The sequence below is a fragment of the Corvus cornix genome, chromosome 13 (genome assembly GCF_000738735.6).
Source record: "Corvus cornix cornix isolate S_Up_H32 chromosome 13, ASM73873v5, whole genome shotgun sequence".
NCBI lineage: Eukaryota > Metazoa > Chordata > Aves > Passeriformes > Corvidae > Corvus > Corvus cornix.
The window spans coordinates 15,845,069-15,871,283 of NC_046343.1; the positions used below are offsets into that span (position 1 = coordinate 15,845,069).

At 45.9% G+C, this 26,215-nt stretch overlaps 1 protein-coding gene across 3 annotated transcripts in view; it reads left to right on the top strand.

Annotated features, from left to right (window-relative positions):
* Window positions 1-25,621, top strand: part of SLIT3 (slit guidance ligand 3) — a 468,570-nt gene extending 442,949 nt beyond the window's left edge. For 2 of the 3 annotated variants that reach the window (XM_039559586.1, XM_010406222.4), the window contains 6 exons: window positions 978-1,218; window positions 1,876-2,006; window positions 16,218-16,372; window positions 18,562-18,847; window positions 20,974-21,182; window positions 22,269-25,621. In XM_039559586.1, coding sequence (XP_039415520.1) covers window positions 978-1,218; window positions 1,876-2,006; window positions 16,218-16,372; window positions 18,562-18,847; window positions 20,974-21,182; window positions 22,269-22,513 — 1,267 coding nt within the window. In that variant the 3' untranslated portion in view covers window positions 22,514-25,621. The remainder of the gene's footprint in view (window positions 1-977; window positions 1,219-1,875; window positions 2,007-16,217; window positions 16,373-18,561; window positions 18,848-20,973; window positions 21,183-22,268) is intronic. The other variant, XM_010406223.4, reaches the window with a different exon arrangement.
* The last annotated feature ends 594 nt before the right edge of the window (window positions 25,622-26,215 follow it).

A 26,215-nucleotide genomic window follows, 5' to 3' on the forward strand; every position in this document is an offset into this window, starting at 1 on the left:
TCTGTGGTGCAGATGCTTCCGAGCTCTCCACTGGGACAGATTGCTGCAAGGAACTTGCAGTGATTATTTAAATAAATGAGATCCTACCAGGCAGAATGGACTTGGCCAAGCTATGCAAGTCAGGCTGTGTTCCACATTCCACTGCTGGGGAAATAAATCCTATTAATTATTTCTAAATATACACTTTTTAAAAAAAAATTAAATTAAAAAAGAAAGGGCCTTGACAGACACTGTTGCTAATGTAATTTCTAGGTGCCAGTATCAGGAGAGCTGCCCTGGTAAAGCCACGCACCAGAGGGGTTTCACAGCAGGCAGGGGTGTGCAGGAGCCCTACCAGGAGCTTGGGGAATCTTTCAGAGCAGCACTAAGCACAGACTCTCTGGCTTCTTCCAACATTTGCTTTCTGTTAGTGGAGGCTGTTGCGGGTCACACGGATTTTTTATTATTATTAACATCCACAAAATTAGAATTATACACACTGACTTTTCCTTCTGTTTTCTGCTTGCTGCCGAAGACAAAACAACAATGGGCACTAGGTAGAACGAAGCTCACAGGCTGGGTTAGCAGTGCTCTTCTGCTGGTACCTCTGGAAAGGGGTTCCCTTGTTTGCCACTTACAACAGCAGAGTAGACTCAAATCGCAGATCTAGGATGGGGAAATCTCAGGTTTGGGCTTAAATGGCTCACAGATTTCACTGGGAACCTCTGCAGGGCACAGTATGGGTGGCAGCTGCTTCAGCCAGGCTGCAGTGCCTTGCAGAGCTGAAGAACCAGTGCAAAGGGCAGTACAGGCTGCTTTCAGTGCCTGCACTGGCTCGTTCACAGCCAGCACTCAGCTGTGCTGCTTTCACACGGGGCACCAGGCACACGGTGGCTGAACCTCAGAGTCGCTACTCCAAAGCAGAATGGCAGCACCTGAAAGAAAAATGTAACAACGGGGGTAACTGAGGCTGCTTTGCCTTCCCTTTGCCTCTGCAGCGGGCTGTTCTGCGAGACCCCCCCGCCGATGGTGCTGCTGCAGACGAGCCCCTGCGACAACTACGAGTGCCAGAACGGCGCCCAGTGCATCGTGGTGCAGCATGAGCCCGTGTGCCGCTGCCTCGCCGGCTTCGCGGGCCAGCGCTGCGAGAAGCTCATCACCGTCAACTTCGTGGGCAAGGACTCCTACGTGGAGCTGCCCTCAGCCAAAATCCGCCCGCAGGCAAACATCTCCCTCCAGGTTTGTCACGAGCTCCTCTGAGCAGCAATACCTGTAACGTGCTTGCGTCTCGTGCTGACAGAACAGGGGCTGCTGGCCAAAATCCTGGGAAAATCAGTCAGCCTGTGAGCCACTTGTCTGCTCTAAAGTCATTGAAATGGGAAGGAGCAAGTAAGGCACCACTGTACCTTTGTGGGTACACCTCCTGCCTCCAGAATCTCTCCACTCTCATTCCCAGACTGGCAACACAACCAGGGATGATCCAGGAATCCTCCCTCTCTTCCTACTGATTCACACCATTGTGTTTCATCCTGCACAACCTGGTGTTTAATGTCAGGATGCTTCTTAAAACAGGCTGCTCTGGATGGCCTCTCCAGACAATATTTTGCATATTCAGCAGACAAAAGGCCTGGGATTTTGTTAGAGGCCTCAGGTTCAGAAGACAATTGAAAACTGGTCCTCATGTGAAATGGGAAGCTGACCTTTGTGTGTGAGCCCACCCAAGGGCGCCAAGACCTTTTTGTGCCTCCTGGCTCTTGCTCTCATTGCTGCTCATGCATATGATGTATTAAAGTATGTTTGAATTGCATAGATGATTTTGGTTTGATTTTAAATATAGGTTTATTTCTTTTTTTAATCATTCTCAAGCAACCTGATGTGGTTATGAATGTTTCACAGGTAGCCACGGACAAGGACAATGGCATCTTATTGTACAAAGGAGACAATGATCCTTTGGCTCTGGAGTTGTACCAAGGACACGTGAGGCTCATCTATGACACCCTGAGCTCCCCACCTACCACAGTGTACAGGTAAGTGGCTAAGCTCTGCCAAGACAGTTGATTTCCAAAACAGATGGAGGAGAGGTAGGATTTTTCTAAGCAAAGTGCATTGGAGAAAAACCTTTTATTTTACTTTGAGGTATCTCTTTTATGCATATAATTAGATAAGAAAGTTAGAATAAAGACTTAGCTAGAGGCTGCATGGGTAAAAATTGATGTTTATTGGCAATACCAGTGATGCTGTGTCCTCCTGTAATTGTAGAAAAATGCATTTTCTAATCTACTGTAAAGATTCAGTTTCTGGGGAATTTTGTCCTTGAAATAGCTCCAATTAATCAGCTTCTTTGTTGATAGCTAGCATTAAGTGACTGTACCAAGACAGAACAGTGAATGTGCAACTGCAGGGTTAGACTGCCTCAAATAGAAGGAGAAGGGCCGAACTCCTCTACAGGGAGAATATTTTTAAGGACTTTCTTGCCTGTATCAGTAGTAGTAACTACACAAACCATGAAAAAGCACAAATGGCAAAGGTAAATGGTAGGGTAATTTTACCTTCTAACACTTGGCTTTTGAGGATATGAAATCCACAGATTTTATTCATTGGTTCACAAGAAAGAAAAACAAATGTACAGGTGAAAACCATGCATGGAGACATCTCTGTAAGAAGGAGGGATGTGCTGCCTTGTCATCCACAGTTCCTGCAGCATCCCTCTGCCCTGGTTGTTATTTTCAAGCCCTGTTGCTGCAGTTTGTTCTGAGCACAGATGCAGTTGTGACCACACAGAGCATTTTGGGCTCAGCACAGACTCCTGGCATTGTGTGTGCAGCAGAGCTGCAATCCCCAGCCCACCTCACGCTGTAGGGAAGAGCATCCTGCTAGAGCAAGGGACAGGATGGATGTCACCACGCATCACCCACCTTGTACTTTTCTCAGAAAGTTTTCTCAGCACTTGCTAACACTTGAGTCTCCCAGGAAATTTTCTTTAGTAGAATGGTGACATTTTTAAGAAAATGAAAACATTCTTTCTGTAGTAAAGCAAACTGGGTAATACCAATGCAGACATGTTCCCAGGAAGAGCACTGGTTTGTCCCCTGTAGGAATGAAGGAAGTTTGCTCATGGTTTTCACCAGCTGGATGGATAGGTGTGAAAAATGTCTCTGTGTGTGGTGGCTGATCCTAATTGATCAGCTTCTAGAGCAAAGCTGAAGTTGTTAAACAGTTTTATGCCGCTAATTAGAACAGAGGAAAGCTTGTTATGTGTGTGGGCAGCACAGGGGTGACAGGTCCATGTGGATGTTTGCTGGCCATGGTCACAGCACAGCAGAGTGGGGACAGGAGCTGCTGCCACCACAACAACGGAAGCTCCATGGATCCGCTGCCTTCTGGCAGAGCTGCCAGGGGTGGCCAGTGTGGTGTCCTCGTTATCCCCATGCCCTTCACATGGATCAAGGAGGAGGTCTCCATTCAGACTGACACCTCATTACCATAAGATTAATGGCCCGTTCACTACATTTTGTACGCCGTGATCTGTTGAGATGGGAAGGAAGCTGCTTAATACGATGCCCTTTCTGAAATGTCACTCTAATCTTTTATTAGTTTAAGGAGTGGAGCAAAATGGGATTAGCATGGAGCTTGATGGGAAAAGATTAGTTTGATTGAGAAAAACTGCAGCTAAAGAATGTCAGAAAGGGGCTCTAAATAGATTAAAAGACTTGTTTTCCTTAAAGGCTGAAGAAGGAGCAGGAAAACCTGCTTCTCCCCTAACAAACATAGGATTTAAGGGTAGAAGGCATAAGTGGATCTGGTTTGACCCCTGTATATCCTGTTTGACTTTTAGCTAAGGCATGAGCTCTGTTTGGCTAAGACATGACTTCCAGCTTGGCACAGAGTTTTGACAGGAAAACACCAAATAACAGAAAATCCCCCATTTCCTTTAGTAGCTTGGAGAATGGTCAATTATTTCCATTATCCAGGCATCGGCCATAATTTCTAAGTTGTGTCACTAATACCTTCTGGATTGTTTGGAGGCTTCCTCAAGGGAAATTAAAGTCTATTTATACCTGGTCCTGGCTCCCATGAGTTTATTTGGACTTTTATTTGTGTTTTCTGCTAACCTGCATTTTGATGAGATGAATGGCTGGTTCAGTGTGATGCGTTTTATCTCAGCCTGAAGAATTTGGGAAACTCTTTTCTGCAACTTCTACAATTTTCATTTGTCATTTAAAACAAGGTTGCTGGGAGAACCTGCAATGTCCAGATCTTGGCCTCACCATTGATAAAAGAGTTTGCCTTCCCTATTGCCTCCTCCCTGCTGTCTTGTGTAGATGCCTCACTTCTGTTTCAATCACAGTAAAAGTGGACTGTTTGCCTTTGCAGAGCTCTGTTGAAAGACTATTAGATTAATCTTCACAGGCAATATCATGTGCTGCTCCCCTCCAAAGCAGTCCACTTTTTGGACTAGATGAGCAGGGCTTTGGCTCTTGTTTTTCCCAAGAAGAGTCTGCCAGAAGAGGAGGAGGCCTTAAAATGCTGCCTGGTGGGAGCTGTGCCAGCTACAGCTGCAGGAAATCTGTCACTGACCTGGTCCTGTAACTGAGATGTTTTGCTGGCTATTTCAGGTACTCCCAGGATGGGATGTGGGAAGTCATTGGCAAGCCACATGATCTGTAATTCCTCATCAGAGTCTCCATGATAAGATTTATTAATAGTGCTTGAGAACAGTAAAATTAGCAAAGTACTTGGCTAATACAGGTAATATCCTGCAGGGATGAGATAAAAGCTGTTGTTTGGGAAGCCAGCAGTGAGTAAGGCATACTCGGTGGTATTTTTCCATAGTATTCTGCAAGGATGGAGCACACCATGTGTTCCAGTGCCAGGCTGTCCCCAGCCCCGTAGGACAAAGCTGGGGGAAGGTTTGCACCAGACAAACCTTCTTGAGGGGGTGCTCTCAGCTTGCTGTGAATTCTGAGAGTGGCTTTGCTGCAGAGCTGTGGCAGGGGATGCAGGGCAGGGATGTGCCACAGGAGTGGATTGCAGGAAGGAGATGTTCATTTTAACTCCTCTGGGAAGGCAGGTTGTCCCCAGCTACCAGAGGGGAGCTGTTCCTGTGTTTCAGTTGCTCCTCTGAGCAGATTGAACCAGAACTGCTGTGCAAAGTCAGTCTGGAAAAGCCCAAAATAACTGGCTGTACATTCAGGTTTGCTTTACATGTGTTTGTCCCTGTGGTATGTTTGGACAGAAAGGTTAAAGTTGACATTGGGCTTCTCTTTCATTCTAGTCAGGTAAAGGTCAGCACATGTCCAATGGAAACAACTACCTAAAATCCACTGTCATCTATCACCAAGTTAGAGAGAAATACAAGTTAATCCATGAATATAATACAATGCAATGACAGAACTCACCCTTTAAAAGAAAATCTGACTGGTCTTTTACTGGAACCTGTCACTCGTGAGCTGCAGAAGAATGGTTTCCTGGACGTCATTGTAAAGCTCTTACAGAAGATCCATTTTTGAAGTAGGATTCCTAGCTGTTGTTTCTTTTATTCTATACGTGGACAAATGAGAACAGAAATATTTTTCTGAGTGCTTTATTACCCTCCTGGTTTCTGCACTGCTGAGAGTTACTCTTCCATGCCATGACAGTACTTGGTGCCACACCAACAGTGAGTTCTTAAAATGAAATAAATCTTTTACACAGATGCCATACCTTAATTTAAAGATGCCAACTGGTAAGGAACATGCTGCTTTTATTCGCCACCACAATCCAATTGTTAAAAGTTTGAATTAACAAGGAGCAGTTAATCCCACAGTTGCAGCATTCAGCCATTGACACTGGTATCTGTTTAACTCTGTTCTATAGGGAGAGCTCTTATTTTCAGTCGTTTTTCCCACATCTGTTCCTTGAGCCAGAGATAAGACCTTACTTGTAAACTTTTCTCTGATAGATTTTATGCTGCCATACAGTCATATTGATTTGGATGCTGAAATAATCCCTCCTAATAGAAATAGAAAACAGAACTTTGACACAAACTGCTGATGTAATTCCCTCCAGAGTTCCCAGATTGCCATGTTGCATACAGACTGTCATATCTGGTAAAGAGCAAGATGCAGGCGTCATTGGTGTAAAATCATATGTTTTCATGCAAGGTTCCTGACAGCAGTGAAAAAGGAGGCAGTTAGGAGAAGATAAGAATGAATTATATTTGTCTTTCTGTAGAGACTACACCCAAATTACATTATAATTCCTTTTAAAAGTATCCTTGCATAACGTGCTTTCAAAAATGCTACATCATTAAAAATATTCCTTGTAGATTGTATCATGCAGTTCTCATGGTCTGGCTGACTCTCTCGTAGCATAGATGGATGTTCTGTGGTTAAAGCAAAAGGCCTGAAATAAGGGAGCTTACATTCCTACTGTATCTGTTTCAGATGTGATGACTGCAAGATGACAAATTAAATCTGGCTCCCCGTGCACACTAAAAAGTAGAGAAATGCATGAAAAATAGAAAAGGTGTTTCAGAAATGTGCTGCAGGTCTCCAGAGGGTGAGGTTCCTCCTCCCCTCTCCCTCCAGGCTGCAGAGCAGCAGAAGGTTCTTACCCTGGTGGCATCTGCGAACTTCCTGTGCCCTTCCACTCCCTCGGGCTCTGCCCATGGCACTGGAGCCCACGAGCTGCTGGCATTTGGTGTCCAGCACTGTCCTGGCCATGCCACTGATGAATGGATGTGCTGCTCCTCAAGGACTCTGGTCCTGTACTCAAATTTCTGCTGGTGCAGAGGTTGAACAGTGGCTGTGGTGGTGGAAGAACATCCACACCTTCGAAAGAGACCGAAGATGGGCTTTAGTGCTATTGTCTCTTTAGCTGCATTTGCTTATCTGCAGAAAAGTCTGGGAAGCTTCACCATTAATTCTCTGCCTCCTGGGGAGAATGTGCTGGAGGAGTGAGAGCATTAATTATTCTTAGGATCATTATTAGAGCTTGTCAAACTCAGTTTTTGGCAAAAGCATCTTTGCAGAGTGCACTGCATGACTGGTCCTTTTCTTCCTAATACCTTCACAGTCTGTAGCCTGTGCTGTGCCCGTCCCTGGTGAGATGCCTGTTTGATACTCTGGATGGGCTCTAAATAGACTGTTTTTCAGACATTTCTGTGAGACATCACTGAGATCTTTACAATTCTGCATATTTGCAATTCATTTTATTCTCTCTGTCACATACTCTTATTTTTTCAGGTACTCCTTAGGGATTCTGCATCAAATATAATGAAAGAAACTGACATTAGTCTCTGACCTGCACAGGAAAAATTGTAAAATTTGAATGTACTTATACATCTTGCATGAGCCAAGGCAAAGGACAGCTGAGTTATTTTTTTACCTTTATAAAGGGCTCTGGTGTACTTAAATGGGAGAAAAATGGCAAGTGTGTGAGTTCTTGTCACGCAACAAACACTGCATTTCCCTAGTTTTTCCTGGATTTTTGTGTAGTAGGACAGTGAAAATGTAAGGTCAAGACCTTAAAATATCATTTAACTTTTATCATTAGGTTCAGAATCAAATATTTGCTTTCATGAAATGCAGAAACTTTTTCCTGCTGTGCTGAAGCTTAAGAAGGGTAAAGTTTTGTCCTTCAGGCTGCCAGAGGACTTAGCAGGCAAAATCTTGTTAAGCTGAATTAATTTTTTTTCTTTGTAAATCTCTCCAGTATCTCTTGCAAGAATGACAGTTTCTCATCTCCTCTCTCTCTGCCTGCACCCAGCTCATTCTCTTCAGTGCGGTGTCTGAGTACCCAGAAGCTGCAGACCCACACTTCATGTCTCACACATGTATAGGGTGTTTCAGAGTGAGCTGTTTTACCAGAAGAAGGCAAAACCTTTCACAAAGTGAGCCAGTGCTGGCCTGTCTGTGTACCAGGCACAGGCAGTTAGGAATGGGTCATCTAAAGCCACTTGTCCTGTGGTAATGACAAAAATAGAAGTTCCATTCTCTGAGTCCCAGGTCACCTTATTCAGGGGCCAAAATCTGGGGCTGTGGGTGTGAGTTGTACTCAGGCATCCCCTGTCAGCAGAGGCCAGACTGGGGAAAGGTGTGTAAATGTTTTGAAGGTATTTTCCTGCTACACCGCAGGTCACTGGTCCAGTAGTACATTGCCAAAGTTGGTTAATACTGATTGCATCAGAGGAAGGCTGAAGTGTTTTCATACTAGACAGAGATAGAATAAACCTAATCACAGTCAAAATGACTTTCTAAACTTCCTGTGCACTAATGACTGGCTCATGTCTTGAATTGTGAGGTTTTTGCCTTACAACAACATGTAGCAAGCTAATATGTTTATTTTTTCCTGCCTGTAAATTTCTTGTGAACATGGTGAGTAACACAAAGTTTAGATGTGTACCATGTGTGATAGATTCATATCCCATCTATCCCAAGCACCAGGCTCTGGATCCAATCGATGCAGCCTCTGTTGGAAGCAGCACATGCAGACCTGGAGCTGAGGGAGATTGTGGAGGTGCAGGATGGGTCTGTGCACAGTTATTTCAGTGCTTCTTCCCAGTATGGAAATGGGACCCACAGCTTGGTGTTTGCCAGCACACCCCAGGGCTGGGGGGAAAAGTGGTCATGGCAGCTGCTCTTGTGGCTGTCAAACAGCAATGGGTTTGGTCATTTGGAAGGAGAGGATCCAACTATAGTTATGTTACTATAGAGGAGGGGGAAGCAGTTTCTAAACAGACATTGCTTTAATTTTCTTGGGGCTTAGCCTCCAATTTCAGGTTGTTCTCTGTCAGTCTGACTGGGTGCCCTGTTAACTGTACTCTGTAGTGGCCCTGCTCCCTGCTGCTAACTGGCAGATACTTTCATATTTTCCAGAGCTGAGAAAGAGATAGGTGTAAAGTATTGCCTGATGCAACAACTCTGTGAAGGCACCTGGTGGATTTTCTCATCAGAACCAAGGCAGAGCTGTTACGCTAGAAAGTGACCCCATGCACCCTGCTCTGTTCCAAGCCCTGGTGGGGCCAGGGGCTGTGTCACAGCCTGTCCTGGTGTGTGACACACAGCTGTACTCATGCAGTGCTGGGCAGGACATGGCACTCGGGCTGCCACCACCCTGCTGCTGTGCCAGGGTCTGCCTTCCCCTCTGCTTTTTGCAGTGTCATTTTTACAAGGATACCAGATTTCACACCAACCCAACAGCACCACAGAATCTCTGACTGGTTTTTGGACTCTGTATTTCATGGGTTTGTTATCTTGTCTGATGCCTGTCACAGTGAGGACACTGGGATGCAGTAGCTCGTGACACCACCGTGTGCAGTGACGAGCCAACGCATCCTGGTGGAGAGGGTGGGCAGGAGCAACGCTCTGATCTGTCACTCAGGAGAGGCCTTGGACTTGGCAGAATGCATTTCAGCTGTTTTTACTGCCATTGCACTTGCTTTAACAGATCCTCAGCAGAATGAGGTATCCAGCTCTGCTGGTGTGAGTGCAGGAGACAGCAGCTTCTGCTCCCAGCAGCGGGGCTGGAGGGAGGTGTGGGACCTCACCCCGGTCAGGGACACTGTGAGAATTCACTGCAAGCAAGCAATGTTTGCCCTGGCCGGGAGTCTGACCCTTTTATGAATCATCTGGGGAAAGGGGTCAGGATTGTGTTAATTGCATGTTGCAGGGGTGTAAAAAAGGTCCTTGCTTTTCCCGCAGAAGGTGTGTAATACAATGACTTTCACTGCTGGCAGGGGTGCTGCAGGAATTGAATTATGACTGGAAATTAGATATGCATAGCCTGGCCAAACGATCATTAAGGGAGGTATGGTAATCAGCTGCCAGTGTTCAAGGGCTGTAAACACCAAGAAGAGAAAGATGGTTTATTTGGGTGGTCTACAAAGTTGTAAGTTAGGAGAAAAGGTATAAAACCAAGCATATTAAAATGGAGGTATCAAGGAAAAATCTCTTAATGTCAAGTCCTCTCAGCCTAAAAGACCTAACACTCAAGTCATGTAAAACAGGATTGAACATAACAAAAGAGTATATTTCAAGCTGAAAATGAACTTGAGTGCTTTAATATTCCTTTCACCTTTTATTTCCCTAGTCCTGTGTTTCATTAGCATTTTTCATACTTTTTTCTCAACATGTGGTTTTTATTCAGCTCCTGAAGACGATAGTGCTTGAAGTGATGTGTTATTGTGGAGGTAGCATAAACACCACTCCAGTTATGATTTTGCCTTTGTTGCCATGGAGAAGTTTAAATCTGTTTTAGGCCAAGGACTGATTATAGCTGGAACTAAGGGTAGGAGGTAAGTGTAGCTTGGAAAGGTGAAAACCCATCAGTGCTGACCCCCGCAGTCAGCCTGGCACAGTGTGAGTTTCACAGCTCCCAAACTGCTGACATCTCAGCTCAGTTCCCTGCAGCTCTCACCTTGAGTTTTTGATTTTGGTACCTCTTCTCTGGTGCTTGCTCCTCCATGTGCTGTAAGCTCCTTAAGCTCTTTTGAATGTGTATTTTTGTTTATTCCCTTCTCCTTTGAATGTTCATAAAGATTATCTAAGGTCAGTGTTCTCCATGGCCTCCACCCCCCAGTCTCTTACCATCCTTGTGTTTCCTTTGTTTTGTGTGTCAAATGAGGCGTGTCCCCATTAAGACAGAGGTCAGGAAAATCTGGAGACTGTAGCTAATGAAATAATGTTCTCATTTGCATAATTGATGGTTATATATCTCCACAGTGACACGGTTTGCTGTGATACTTAAAGCTATTTTTGTTTTTGACTCCTCTGCCCTGCTGTTCTCTGCTGTCTACAATAAAGGTATATTACTAGTCAGTGAAAAAAAAATTGACCCCAAAGCCCAAATTTTACAAGTTCCAATTGAATGCTTTAATCCTTTAATGCATTTCTGTTCACTGGCATATTTATAGTGGCTCAGCTCTAAATCTCTCATGGGTATTAGAGCAGGGGGAGTTAGTGTTTAAAACATCTGTGTGTGCTTGGGGCTGGAGTAGAGGAAAATGAAAATATATAGGAGGGAGAAGAGAAATAGGTGAAAAATGAGAGTGGAAATCAGCTCTTTCCTATATTCCCTGGGGTTTTATGTTTAATACACATCCCTTTCCCTTCATTTCTTTGTGTTCTGGAGTCTAAGCTCCCAGCAGAGGCCGTGTGTGCAGTGCCCTGTGCAATGGGTCCATTGGCTCACCTTGCTGGAGTTGCTCTGACAGGAGAGGCCAGCGCCCTCCCACGGGAAATTTTAATGTCTCTTCCACAGAACCCTCCCTAGTGGCCTTCCTTCCCTGTGAGGGCAGCTCCGAGGGAGCAGAAGGTGCTGGACCTAGGGCCTTGGAAGCTGGGGTCTCCTCACATCCCAGCATTTTCCTCTTTTTTTGGCGAAATTTGACCAGATGCCATGGCCAGGGCTCCGTGAGGGTAACCTCAGTGAGAGCAATGTACTGGACTGTGTGAGGCATGTAAAGTGGGCTTTGAAAAGATGAGTGTGAAGGAGAAAGGGGAGGGATGCTGCAGAGGCCAAGCACAGTGGGGGAAATGCCTGAGCAGGTGGGTCCTCACCAGCTGCCGAGCACAACCCAGAGCACCAGTGCCTGGGTCCTGAGGAGTCAGTTCAAGTTATGGGAAACTTCCAATTCCTTTTGCTACTTACTTTTTAGCAAGTTTAATTATTAAATTCCTGGAAATCCTTGCTTACATTTCAAGTGTTTAATCGTAATTCCGCCCTTTTTTCAACAAGGATATGTAGGAAACTATACAATATCCAATGGTGGTGGCACAAAACGCTGCGGTTGTAAGTCAGCTAAAATTTCCTGACTGCATTAATGGCTTGGAAAGATCCCAGGAGCGGCGCATGGTTTGTTAGCGCCCCGGGAAAGGCAGCTGGTGCGGCTCCAGCGGCCCTTCGGCTCTTCCTGCCGCACCTTTCGGCTGTCCCTCGCTGTGCTCACACGGGCTGATTTGGTTTCACCGCGACGCGGGGCAGCCGAGGCGGAGCGGGGCGGGAGCGGGACCGGGAGCGGGGCCGGGAGCGGGGCCGGGAGCGGGGCCGGGAGCGGGCGCTGCGGGGCCGGGAGCGGGGCCGGGAACGACCGGGAGCGGGGCCGGGAGCGGGGCCGGGAGCGGGCGCTGCGGGGCCGGGAGCGGGGCCGGGGCTGTCCCCGCTCGGCTCGGCGGTGCCACGGCGCCCTCTGCTGCCCGCCCGCGCCGCTGCACCGCGCTCCCGGCCCGCATTCCCGGCTCTAGCTCGGCTCACACCCTCATTCCCGGCCCGTATCCCTCATTCCCGGCCCGTATCCCTCATTCCCAGCCCGTATCCCTCATTCCCGGCCCGTATCCCGCATTCCCGGCCCGTATCCCGCATTCCCGGCCCGTACCCCGCATTCCCGGCCAGTATCCCGCCGCGTTCGGAGCCGGCTGCCCGATGCTGGGTAACGAACCCCGTAAATCCCGACCCGAGGCGGGTATCTCCATCCCGCGGGCGGTTCCAGAAGGAAGAGCCCTGTAAGAGCACCTGATCCCCGGTGAGAATTCAGTTAAGGTTTTAATAAGACCCTTCGGAACGGGTCTGGCAGGGCCCCCGTGCAGAGCGGAGCGCAGCAGCGTGCGCTGCTCAGCGCCTGTGGCCGCCCGCCCTTCATCCCCGGCCAAGCCACTGTCTCCAGCTGTCTCCGAAGATTGCCGGGGCTCCTAAAGGCCCGGCTACAGAGGAGGCTCTGAGGAGATTTCGTGCAGTATTACTCTCACCACTGGTCTCTCCCCCACGGTTGTCTCCATCTCAAAATCCTAAAGCGTCTGAATGCCTTTCCGTCAGCAGCAGCAGTAAGTGCTCTCACACAAGTATCTGCTGGCTGGGGATTTCCTGTCATCCAGGCTGTCCATATTCAGCTTTTCTATCATAACTCTGTGTCTTCTCAAACAACAGATGAGTGCTTTGCCTGTTCTAACTTTATCTGCTTTACAGAACTGCAGTGTTGGGTGATGGCTGTGAGTTACTTTGTTTCTCAAAGTTCAGGCACAGATTATTTAATTCTGAGTTAAAAAGTGAAAGAATCAGAATGGAGTAATATTCATCCATGTGTACTTGCAGACTGGGACTTCTCACTCCCTTTCCAACAAAAATACCAGCTCTGGGTGTGCTGAAAGGTATGAGCACCATGTGGGGCGGTTGCTTCCATCCCCAGGAGTCACAGACTTTTGTTTGCCTGCTAGTAACGGCATAATCTGGAAAAAGCACACCCTGTGGAGGGTAGGTGATGAATGCCTGTGAAATCCTGGCTCAGGGAAGAGCCAGCCCTGCCAGATGTGATAATGTTGTCCTCTGACAAACAGCCATAGCTCGGCCTTCTGCAGATAACCATGAGGTCTGTGTGTTAGCTTCAGCTATTGATCCCGCTGGGGAAGGGCTCCCTGCCCTACAGCCATCCATCCCAGCTCCACAGCGCTCAGCTCTCACAGCCCATGGGGTTTGGCTCCACTTCTCCCTTTCACTGGCACTTCTGCACAGACTAACAATTACACAATGTGCATTTCCATTTATCTCGCACCTTTCAGCTGGAAGTCCAAGTACTTCCCCCATGGGAATCAGGCACTGCAGAGAGCAGGGAGATAAGCAGGGAGCACAGAGGGATCACCCCGTCGGCATTGCCGCAGCACAGCTGTTCCTCATAACACAGCAGACACTTAGCAGAATTCCAGAGTATCTAAACACAAAGTTTGGAACAGCTGGTTTCAAACTTAGTTGAGTTGCCAATCCACAAAGTGCTCTGCTCGAGGTGTGGCCCTGATGCAGTGCACCACGGTGCAGTGAGGACAGGCTTGCCCTTCCCAGGGGCACGGGCTCAGCCCCTTTGGCAGTGAGTCCAGCACATATCCTCTGCTTCTCATCCCAGCCCACACAACTCACTGCCCTTGCCAGGGCCCTGATATAACTGCTCTGATCCACAGTGTCTACTGGACCAACTGTATCTGCATTTTTGTGCAATGGCAAGCCTTTATGTTTTTTCTTTAAAACACTTTGAACAGTACCATCAGCTCCAGGTTCTTGAGTTCTCCCCAGGGCTCTCTTGAACCATCTTGAACATGGGCAGCAGCCACAGCCCAGTGCTTCCCTGCAGGTCAGGAATGAGTGATTAAGCCAGCAGAGCTTTTCTGGGAGCTTTTCTGCAGCAGAACTAACTCATTTATTTAAAGCCACACCATAAAGGTGCTGATACACTGCTGTCTGTCACCTTATGATCTGTGTAGCCTTACATGAACTTTTAAAGGCCTGTGTGTTCGGGATTCATCCCAAAAACCTGTGGGGAGAGCAGCACTGCAGAGGCACGTTAGCTCCAGTCTGGAACAGCGGTGTGCACTTCTCAAACAGCACATCCCCAGAAATGCCTGCAGTGCTGACTTGCTGCCTGACATCACTCAAGTATAATTGGTTATGTCAGCTCTACCATAAAACACTATAAAAATGAAACTTCTTCCAGCAACAACTGAATTCCAGTAATCTTTAAGGCATGTAATTTGTTTCTGAAGTCGAGGTCCTGTTTCCTTGCTGCAATAGCCTTACACATGAGTTCTGCACGACTGGGCACTAAAGATGGGCAGCATGTCATCTAGGTTGAGAGGTGGTCACATCTAAAAGGTGATTCACCCTTAGAGATGAGTGTGTCTCTTCCTCTGCACTGGCAGTGAAGAAAGTGTGGGTAAATGGCTCAGAGACATTGACCTTGCAACTTTACTGATCACCTGAAAGGAATCTGACCTGTGCATTTGTAACTTACTGTGAGAGGATGCTGAGCTTATGGGCCTTTTGAATGAGCAGAAACCCAGTCTTGAAACTAACTTTGGCACTGTGCTGTGGTGTGCACCACGTGTGCAGCAATCCCAAATCCAGGCTGGTGTCCTAGCAGTATCTCAGGATGCCCAAAGCTGGTGTGTCCTGTCTTTACCCACACATAACAGCACCCTCAGCCTGAAGGAGGAATCTGGAAAAGGGTGCTCACAGACAACACTGTGCATGTGGGCAGTTTGCAGAGCCCACAGGCTGATTCTGAACTAGCCACTACTGTTATCAGATTCTCCTTATGCCTGGTGTCTGAGTGCACATGGAACAGATACTGTGCCTTTTAACTACACCTACAGCAGTGGAAAAGTCCCATCAGATCTATAACTATCCCCCTGGTTTGAAACCCTCTTTGCTCAAGAGCAGGTAATCCCACCCTTGCCCCTCCCTGCTTTCAGGAGTGCATGAAGCCATCAGGTTGTTTTAGAGAATTTCACCACGCAGCATAAAGCTTTGAGAGCTGGAGCTGCCCTGAAAATAAAAAATGATAGCATGATGCAAATGGAATGATATCACTGCACCTTTTAATGTCTGGGGGACTGAACAGGAGGTGAAGATTGTTTGAGGTGCAGACTAGGAGGTTGCTTCAGGCTTCATGCATCTGAAAAATCAGTGTTAAAAACAAAGCAATAAATACACACTAACACCTTGTCTGCTCAGATGGCTTCCTGCTCCCTGCCCCACCACCCCACAATTCCTACTGTTTTATCCTCAAGCCTCAATCTACACCTTAACATTTCCCAAAGAGGAGTAGCAATTTGTCATCTTCTCTTGTGTTTGGGTAGGACTGTCTGATATTGAACAAAGCACCCTGTTCATTTATAAGCCAAAACCTCCTGAATTCCTTCTCTGGCTTTAAGAAGCTCAGCCTGTCCTTATTGCTTGGTACATAGTTCCAAGACACTTCTGCTGTGACGAGATGCTGGTTTCAGAGGTGTCTCACCCCAAACTGCAATCTCTCCTGACCCCTGTGAGATAATTTGAGTTTACCCATACAAGAAGAAATTCCTTCAGTGGTCCAGCCTGCAGCACGAGCACCAAGCAGTGTGACAGAGGGCAGCAAGCTGTGGCTAAGAGCACAGAATGGGGTTTTTTGGTAGTTTTGTCACCAAAGCCAGTGTGCCATGTAGCTCCACACTTGCTTTTCTGCCCTGGTAAAAATAGCTAGAGTGGCTGCTCACCTGATTAGCTGCCCTCTGAAGCGTTCCACGTGTGTGGGTACTGCCTGCACAGGATCAGCTGTGTGTCAGTCTGTACCTCCCCGCTGGAAGAAATGCTGAGAACACAGTGACTGCAAACTCCAGAGCACTCCAGAGCTCTGCTGCTCAAGGTGTACTGCCAGGATGTCACAGGATGTCACAGAAGCAGAGGCTGTTCCTTGTTCATCTTCTAATTCTTTTTTTTTTTTTCCTCTTACTTTCTAGTGTGGAAACAGTTAATGATGGGCAGTTTCACAGTGTGGAACTTGTGATGCTGAACCAAACTCTGAACCTGGTGGTGGACAAGGGGGCTCCCAAGAGTCTGGGAAAGCTCCAGAAACAGTCTTCTGTCAGCCTCAACACACCCCTCTACATTGGAGGTACTGTGAATTGCTCTGGAGGTTTTAATGTGTCTTCTCAGAAGCAAATCATCTTCCATCCTATGGAGAGGGCTCTCACGCAGCCACTGCAGGAACAGCCCATAGGCATTTCAGAAGCTTCCAGAACTGGCTGGCACCAAGGTGTTCATGGCTGAAGTGGAAGTATCAGTGGGAGTACCACAAATTGTCGAATGGCAAAAAAGCAAATCAGTAGTCAGTAGGTTTAAATATACCATAACTGAGCAGTATTTCTGCTGGAAGTTTTACAGAGGTCTAAAAACTGGGGGGGGAAGAGGTGTGTGATTAAGAAATATATTAACACACAAGCTAAGAACACCTTGGTTATTGCAAACTGAAGCCACAGTTTTAGACAGATACTAGAATTGACTAAACCTCAGTTAAGACGTTTTTTCACATTGAGTACTGAATCTGGGGGCAAGAAGAGGCCTAATGGGGTGGGGAACAATGCCCAGAATAATGACTATACCACTGATTAGGTGTCTGGTTACAAGAGACAGAACAAAGGCTGGTCTCTGCCCAATGGATTGTTTTTGCCAGAACCCCCCTAGTTCTATTCTGGACTGAATGTTGAAATCTCTCTTTCAGTGACACTGAGTTCTTGAATTTTTAGTCAGCCTATTCCAAATGCAAAAATCAGCAGAATGGTAACAGACTCACAAAGTCTTTGGGCTTTTTCTAATGAGATCATTGAAGCCAATAGTAGAAACTCTTACCAACTGCAGTTGGTGCTGGTCAAGGCTTTTCTAAATAATTTTCTTTAATAACACTTTTTTAAAAGAACCCTGAATATTGCCCTTGTAAAACAGAAAACTGGCTAATCTTTCTTTGTACAGAACTGAGCTTTTATAATTGGCTCCTATTAAGAATGTCACAGGCTATTGAAGAGCATTGTGCATCAAAGATAATCTGCTGGTGCAGAGGCCGTCACAATTTCTCCCTTTAGCACAGCACAAAAGATACCAATCCTGCAGCAATTTATACACAGGGAACTTGGGAACTAATCAGTGGAAAAGTTTTGTTAATGGATGAGTATCGTGGATCAATATTAATTCTCAAAAGGTACCTGAAAAAAATTCTCAGGAAAAACCTGAGGCCTGGAATGAAGGACTATTGAATGCCAGGATCCATGGCCTCAGTGGAGACGTTTTCTGTTGCCTATTAAAATTCTTCTTGCTTCTTTCTAAACCGTCACTGTTCTGCATGTGCCACCTATCCATGTGCAGCACTCCCATGGAAGCCAGCTGCTCTTCCTCTGCAGGGCATTTAGTTAAAGGAGTTGCCTAAATTACCCCAGAGCAATCGTTCCTGACCTACAGCAGTTAACTCAGAGCTGAGCCTTCAGGTGCTCGCAGTTTTGTGCATCTCACAACCACATCATCTGCTCTTGCAACTTTCCTCCTAACACACGGTTAAGCAGATGCTGGATTTAGTTTAAGACCACCTTTAACAGTGGCATTACTTATGGACAGCAAGTTCAGAGGCCTCACACAGCTGGAAATGGAAGCACTTGCCTGTGCTAATGCAGCTGTACATCCAGGCTGGTGTCACTGGGGAAGGCATAAAACAACATCCAAAAGAACCTGCTGGCCATCCAAATGTGAACTCTTCCAAGCACTTGAACAAGATGGGAGGTGCCCGCCACAAAGCCTTGGCCTGGCCCTTGAAGTGCTGTTCCCTGTCTTTAGAGCCTTCCTGCACTACTTTCCATGGGATGCTCTCTTACCACTCCCTCTCTTAACACTGTGACCCAGTAAAGCCAAACAGTCTTGTTGCATCCCAGAAGTGGATGCTACCTGCTGACAAATGAAGGCATCCTTAAACCTCTCAGAAGAAGAATTGCTAATAAACTGTAGAGAGAAGGAACATTATCTAAGGACAGAAACACATGGCCATCAGCAAAACAAAAAATGGTTTGGTTTGGTTTTTCTTTTTTTTTTTTTTTTTTTGAGTCATGTACTTCTTACAGAAGATTGGGCAAATGAGTTTATTTTTGTTTCTTTCCATTTCTAGAATGAGGACAATGAGATTGTGCTACCTTACAAAGGTCCTATGCAAATTAATTATTCAAAGATTTTAAGGGGCTGTGACAAAAGAAGCCTTAGCAGTTATAATTTATGTATTATCATTGTAAGTGTAAGTGAACCTTCCCCTTTTGCTTTTATCTGAAGGGATCCCAACCTCTACTGGATTATCATCCCTGCGCCAGGGTGCAGATAAGACACCAAATGGTTTTCATGGGTGCATTCATGACGTCCGCATCAACAACGAGCTGCAGGATTTCAAGGATTTACCACAGCAGTCACTGGGAGTCCTTCCTGGCTGCAAATCCTGTAACATCTGCAAGCACGGGATTTGCCGATCCCTGGAGAAAACGAGTGTGATTTGTGAATGTCACCCAGGCTGGATGGGCCCTCTGTGTGACCAGGAAATTGGAGATCCATGTCTTAACCACAAGTAAGCTCAAACAAATGCTGATGGGAGAGCAAAAGCTTTACAGCTAATGCATATTTCGCATTTCATCTTGCAAAACCACATCTGACTGTTTTTGGAGGTGCTGGGTCCCCACATGAGGCTATTGACAGTTGTGAGTCAGCATCCACGGCATCAAGTACCACTTTGTGTTCAGATGTTGCTTACTCACCAAAGGAGCTTGTGGTTCTGAAGGAGCTCAGGTGTTAATGCTGCAGGTCATACCTTCAGCTGTGACTCTACACATTAAAATACAAAACCTCCTGTTAATGGGCATAGCTTAACCCCAGGAGGTGAGTGCCTGCACAGATCCAGAGCAGAGCTGCCTGTGAATGGGAGGTACACGTTTTAGGGGTTTTCTTCCAGCAGCACTGGGCCCAGTCTTCAAACTTACTCCCTGAAGACCATTATGCACTCCAATGTGAGCAGCTTTAAATTTCCCAAATAGCTGACTTAAATATTACACTTTGAAACAGCCCTTTAAAGTGCAAGTTTAAAGGATGGCGTGGTGTTGCATGTGAAGGGAGCGTGAGTGTAAAGTATTTACAGTTCAAAGGCTCAATAACCACATCTCCATCAGAAACACAGGATGAATAGCTTTCTTATGGCAAATACACAGGAAACAGTCCCGTGCAGAGCAGCAGGCTGCATATTTCCATGTTGTTTCATAAGCAGATGGAAGTACTTTTGTTTTAGAAGTTACTTCAGTTGCTGTCTTGGAAGGCGCTTTTCACGAGCACATACTTTTGACAGGTAAATTGATGCAGTGAATAATCACTCTCAGAAATTTAACCTGGCAAAGGTACCATTTTAAACTTGCTTCTGGTTCTAATTCTGCAAAGTACTGAAGCCTGTGGAAGGTGTTGAAAAGCACCTGACAGTTTACAAACCAAAGGTATGAAGACCCAAATGTTTCCTTGAATTTCCAATGTCAACACAAAGCTGTTGTGGTTGGACAGAGAAAAAAAAAAAGGGAGTTCCAGATGTTTACATGATGAGGGGTTGTTCCTCTCATAATCCAGGGAGGGTAAGGCAATCACGAACACAGCCCCTTGCTAAGGAAAGTATCTGTGTTATTTTTAATGCTCACACACTCTCCCACCTTTCCTGGAATCACTTCAGCCTTCTGGAGCTGTCTCCTTACAGCCATGCCTGGTGTATCCAGGGGAGTGTGGAGTGCTGCTGGCAGGTGTCTGCTCCAACACTCACAGGTTAATCTCACTGAGGAAATGCACCTGTAAAGATCAGGTAACCTCTGATTCGTGGGGCAGAAAATACTGCTTTATACAGACTGTGACTCCCTTTATTACAGTGTTTTGCATGTCTTCACCTGACTGAAACTGCTCTTACAATTTGTCCTTTTTAGTTCAAAGATTAAAAATAAAATGTACAAAAATTCAACATAAACAGGGAATAATTTTGAAGTACTAGAAATGAAATAAAAATAAGAGAGACATAGGTTTATGTCAAGTTATGTTATGCCAAAGGTTTATAAGCCCTGAGCAGTTTTTCCTTGGCTGGAGAGAGTTGCTTTCCTCCCTATTCTCAGTCCATTTCAAGTCTGTCCCTGTCCCAGCCAGTGGGGAGGGTGTCAGAGAACTTGCTAAGGATCAACACCCCATCCTGTGGTACTCCTCGGAAATGCCAAAGCTCGCTGCAAACCTCAGGAGCCAGGGAACGCCCGCTGATAAGCCTGTGCATAGCTTTGCCACAAGCACTTTCATTTATCACACTGGTTTTCATCACCTGATATTATTTGTACAGCAACTCTGCTCAGGAAGCCTGGGCATGCAGCTTGATTGTTGGCACTTAGTTCCACGTGCTGATGCTATAAATGTGAGCTGTCTTGTGTGGATGCCAAGCCTTGGTCTGTGCTCACGGAAGAGCCTAATGTTTTCCACTTAGGTTCACAAATTCTAAATGTATTCTCTGAAGGTTATCCAGTATTCACTGAAAACTCACAGCTTTCTCCAGAGTGTTTGACACTGAGCTGCTGTTTTTGAATTAGAGTCCTGGAATTAAATGGGCAGAAATGCCAAAATCAAACATTTCTGGGAAAAGGAACTTTCACATCTAGCAAAGACCAGCTCTAAATGCTTCTGTTTCTCCAGGTGTCTGCATGGTAAGTGCACGGCAGCCGGCACTGCTTACACCTGTAAGTGCATGGAGGGCTACACGGGCATGTACTGCGACAAGAAGAACAATTCCTCAAACCCCTGCAGGACTTTGAAATGCAGCCACGGGCAGTGTAAGGTCTCGGAGCATGGGGAGCCCTACTGTGAATGTGACCCCGGCTACAGCGGAGAGCTTTGTGACAGAGGTAGGCTTGGCCCAGGGCCAGGAGCTGTGCTGCTACATTCCTGCTTTACACCTAATTTACAGCTGCTTTACACCTCTCTTCCCTGCCTCTCTGACTTGGGGGGGATGGCAAATAGTAGAAGATAAAGCTAAGTCAGCCTCTGCAGAGAGTCCAGGGAGAACAGAACCACACAACAGTAGGTAGTTACTATCACATAGAGAAAGCAGAACATGTAGCAAAAAGTTTTACTCTCTGTCTCCTGAATCCTCAAGGTTTGCTGCTCCCAGGATTTGGGTGGGATGTTTAAAGAAGAGGTTGTTTTGATCCCTCAGCAAGCAGGGATCAGTTATTTGCACTGCTGGGAAGGGAGGTTTTATGAAGGAGGAACTGCTCACCTGAAGTGGCGTGAAAGATTCTCAGCTCGCTCCTTCAGATGCAGCTGGGCAGGTTTCCAGGGGAATCCCACAGATCATGCTGGACTTTCTTAGGAGGGCAGAGGCCCAACTCTTCTGCCCTGACCTGGAAAGACTCTCTGGAAACTCACTGAGTTTTAACTGCATCCTTTCTGCGTTTTTTTGTTCCTGTACAGAAGGAAGGAGCTGGATTATATTATTTTCGTTTAGGTTGTGCCTTTCCTGTGAATGAACCACAGACTTTCCAAATTTTACACATACACATCACCAGAATTTATCTGGCTGCTGCACAGGGACTGCAGAACAGCACAGACACTCTCAGGTATCCCAGATCACTAGTGTCACACAGAGCAGGCTGACCTTTGCTCCGGAGAACCAGACATGGTAAAACTAATTCTTATTTTGCAGGAGTGTTGCAGGACTCAAACACTCAGCATTCATTAAAACATTTCCAGGCTGCTGATCAAAGCCAGCAGGCCTGCTTGGCCTCGGCCTTGCTCCGGATATTACACATTTGTGTAGCACAAGCTCTGTTTTGGTGGCAGGTACAAAGCAATAAAAGATTAAGGTCTTTCTCATGCCATCTGTTTATTTTGAATCACATTAAGAATACAGGGCTGCTTGCTGATGTGCAGGGAATATCCAGCAAAGTAGTTACCACGCTTTTTTCTCCTTTCCATCTCTGTTGTCCCAGCAGAGAACCTCTGCCAAGGAGACACCATTCGAGAAGTGGTCCGTAAGCAGCATGGCTACACATCGTGTGCCACCGCCTCCAAAGTGCCGCGCCTGGAGTGCCGCGGCAGCTGCGGCAGCAGTGGGCAGTGCTGCGTCCCCCTGCGCAGCAAGCGGAGGAAATACTTCTTCCAGTGCGTGGATGGCTCCACCTTCACGGAAGAACTGGAGAGACATGTGGAATGCGGCTGCTCAAAGTGCTTATAAGCCATTCTCCAGTCTCTTGCCACTTTAATCGACTCAGAAGCGCTAGCAAAATGGGACCTATTTACTTTCAGAGTGAAGAAGAAGAAAAGAATTATTAAGTATATTGTAAAATAAGCAAAAAATAGAACTTATTTTTATTATGGAAAGTGACTATTTTCATCTTTTATTATATAAAGTATCACACCACTTTGGGTATATGTATCATATAGTGAGCTATTTTTACCATGAAACTTTTTTAACAGTTGTAAGAAAAAAAAATTCAAAAGCTAAAAGGTTAAAAAAAATATATATATAAAGAAAAAATAGCCTAACAGGAGGAGTGTGGGGTGACTTTAAGTGTATGCACAATGAACAGACGTAAAGGTGTTCCAAGGACCCGCCACGGGACTGATACAGGCTGAAGAAAGCTCCGAGGCGCTGGCTGGGAGTTCCAGGTGAGGAATCCCCGTGACCAACTGCATCCAGGCACCCGGAGAGCCTCCCCAGCCCCTTCTCTTCCCAACATTGCCAACGCTGGTTTGCTCCTGTACAGTGGCCTCGCTTGCTGTTCGTGAACTGGTTCCCTGGAGCACACAGGCACTGCCGTAGCTTGAGGCTAATTACATTATTTGACTATTGTAATACTATAATACATTTTTTGCTGTGTATGTTGTATTTATCTGTGTTCACGTTATATTCTGCAGCAACTGTATCTATAGAGCACAGGCAGCTTTATCCAAAAGAAGGGTGCGAAGGGAAAGGAAGTGGAGAAATTTATGTTGCTTTGGGTAATTTGGGGGCAAAATGTGAAATAAGTGCTAAGTGATGCCTAATAAATGACATAATACTTTTGTGTAAACTCCTCAGCTATGTTATTTCCCAAGTTTGTGCCTTCTTGCTCCCAGTCTTGAGCCCTTTTTTGTATATGAAATGTAAGGAATGCACTGCTACATAGTTTATCACACCTTGACACTTTAACTTGTAAAGGTTGTAAAGAGAATGAAAATACTGCAGGTGCCAGAACGCGCCTGCAAGGTATCAGCTTTTACTGCCACTGTCACTTGAGCCACGGGTGTGAGCTGGGCTGTGGCTGCTGCTCAGCCACACGCTGGCCCTGAGCAGCTGCCTGCCTCCCCACAGCCTTCCGAGCGAGCACAAGTTGCACTATGTCCATGTGAAGGTATTCAGCTGACTCCTGTCCGCCCCAGCAGCGCTCTCCTGCCCCGGGAGAGGTGTCACAGCTCCACCCAGTGCAGCCTGACCAGCTCAGCCGAAGCGCTCCGTGTCCTGCACTTGTGCCCCCCGAAGGACCCACACTCACTTCAGCTGTGTTCGGAGCAATTGCTGAGTAGGAAATGGAAATCAACGCAGGGATAAATTCTCACTGTGGATGTGAGGGAAAAATTGACTCTGGGAGTAAGTTTGATTTTTGAAGGGTTTTTATCAGGGCTGCCTTTCCGAGTCAGGACATACATGCAAAGAGCACCATGGATACCTTGAATTTTCTCTTACTGTAAGTTTCAAACCTCCCCATCAACAACTGTTCTATTATCTGTGTAATTTCTCTCTTTCTCTAATGGAGTAAGTATTATGATCCTTTCTTCAAGTTCTCTCTCTCTAAGAAAGGTAGTCAGAGATGTTTCCTAGCAGCCATAAAGTCCTTCTGGGAATGCTTCTGGTCTCACCAAAAGGCTTTCGGATCAGGGGATTCAGCAAAGGATGAGTAGGAAAGTTGACTCAAGATAATGGGACTTTGATTTCCTTTGGGCTTTGGAAGGATGCACAAAATGTAACCCTGCCATGACAAGTAGAAATGTGTATTTCCCACTAAAGCAAAGAGACTGTCTAGCTATAATACAGCCAGAAAGCTGTAACATGCTTATTGTTCTTCTGCTGTGTCAGTCCCTCCTTAACTGCAGCAGTTCATTCATATTTCTCTATTACGACCAGAGCAATGTGAGCAGAAGGGACATAACCAATGTAACAGCCATCTCAAAAAATCATCAAAATAAATATCAGTACATGGAGCTGGCAATCAGTGAAACATAAAACAGTCAGTAGTTAATGTGCCAGACTCTGATTGATACATAACAGCTCAAAAGCCAGGCAAAAACTAACCCTGGTTGCAAGTACCATGGACTGCTTTTTGTTTTTAATATAACATCAGCAGCTCATAGCAGCTGGGGTTCATGGAGTACGACAAATATCACCTAAACCACAACCTACACGTTTCAAAAATCCATGCAAGTAACTGCAAACACTTGTGCAAATATGTGCCAGGCACACTACTACCATTAATGTTTCATTCCTGCTTAAAAACATTTTGATTTCTAAAGAAGCAGCTGCTGTGGTGTCAGGCAGAAGAAGTCCAGCCTAGCAGTGGCTCACCAGCCCTCAGATTTGTAGCCACTCGACTGCCAAGGCCTGCAGAAACACAGCCCCTCTTGAACCTGTCCAAACCTGTGTTCACTTTGTCACTTGAGCAGCAGCACTGTGAGAAAGAGGGTGACATTTATGGGTGGCCTCACACCTGCTGGAGGGTGCTTTGAGAGCAATGGCCTGCCAAGGCAAAAGCCATCAACATCTTGTTACCACATCACTCTGGGATTTACTTAAGCCAAGCCTTGCAGCAAAGTGACCAGCAACAACTCAGCAAGGCCGGCCCTGTTCCTGGCCCTTTTCTGTCATGGCACTTCAGTGTTAAGCATTGGGATAAAGAACTAAGAAAATATCTATTTTGTAACCAAATGATGCAAATTTTGTATGCTTTTAGGCAGCACTTGCCACTGGATAGTGATGCTTTATGTCCATGATTCTCTGACTTGCTATAGAATTATTTTATGTTAAGAAGAAATAAAAAGCATTCAGATGTGCCAAAAAACGTGAGGTCAACTGAAGTGTAATTAGCTCTGAAAGTTCCTCTGTAACCTGCCTAATGTTACAATAGATTTCAAGAACTGTGGGTACAATGCAGTAGTTTTTACCTCCAGAAAGTTTTAATATAAAGTGAAGAAAGATGCTTACCCTTTAAAAATGGCAATGCAGACTGGTGTGAACTGATGTATTTTATTATTAGATTCTCATTGTGATGTAAGTTTAAATAAATTGTTGGGTTATGGAAGATTGTAACACTTCGTGATGCAGATTATTTCTCTGTGTATTTGAGATATTGAGTCCAACCTTCATTGTCCACGTGGTAGTTCACAGGAAATGATGGGGGAATTACAGACATTCCTCTTGGACAAAATCGAAGAACAGCTGTAGTTAAAGGTGGTATGAACAGTAGTTACAAATTTTTATGGCATCACAGTCTAATATTTTAGGAGTCTTGTATGCACAGGCGAATTAAGCCACATAGTTTTTTATCCTGGGCATTTTCTTTAATTAAATACTTTATTTGCTACATTTTTTTTAACTCTTTGAGAAAGGCCTGCAGCAAAAACACACTCATTAATTTATGTTAGAATAAATGAAGAAATACTGGGAATGGAGCTGGAGGAGGTAGGGCTGAGGAAATGGAAGTCACACAGCCAACCATGGATGGAAGAGATCCTGGGATGTCTTGACACACATACACTCCAAATCTGCTGCCACACCGCTGTAGCTGATTGTTATTAGTGACCCAGCTGTAACAGACCTGCTGTTCATTGCATTCCAGCCTTCCCATAGAATAAAAGGAAGCTCCCACCTAGTCCTCTGCCTTCTCTCACCCATGCCCCTGTG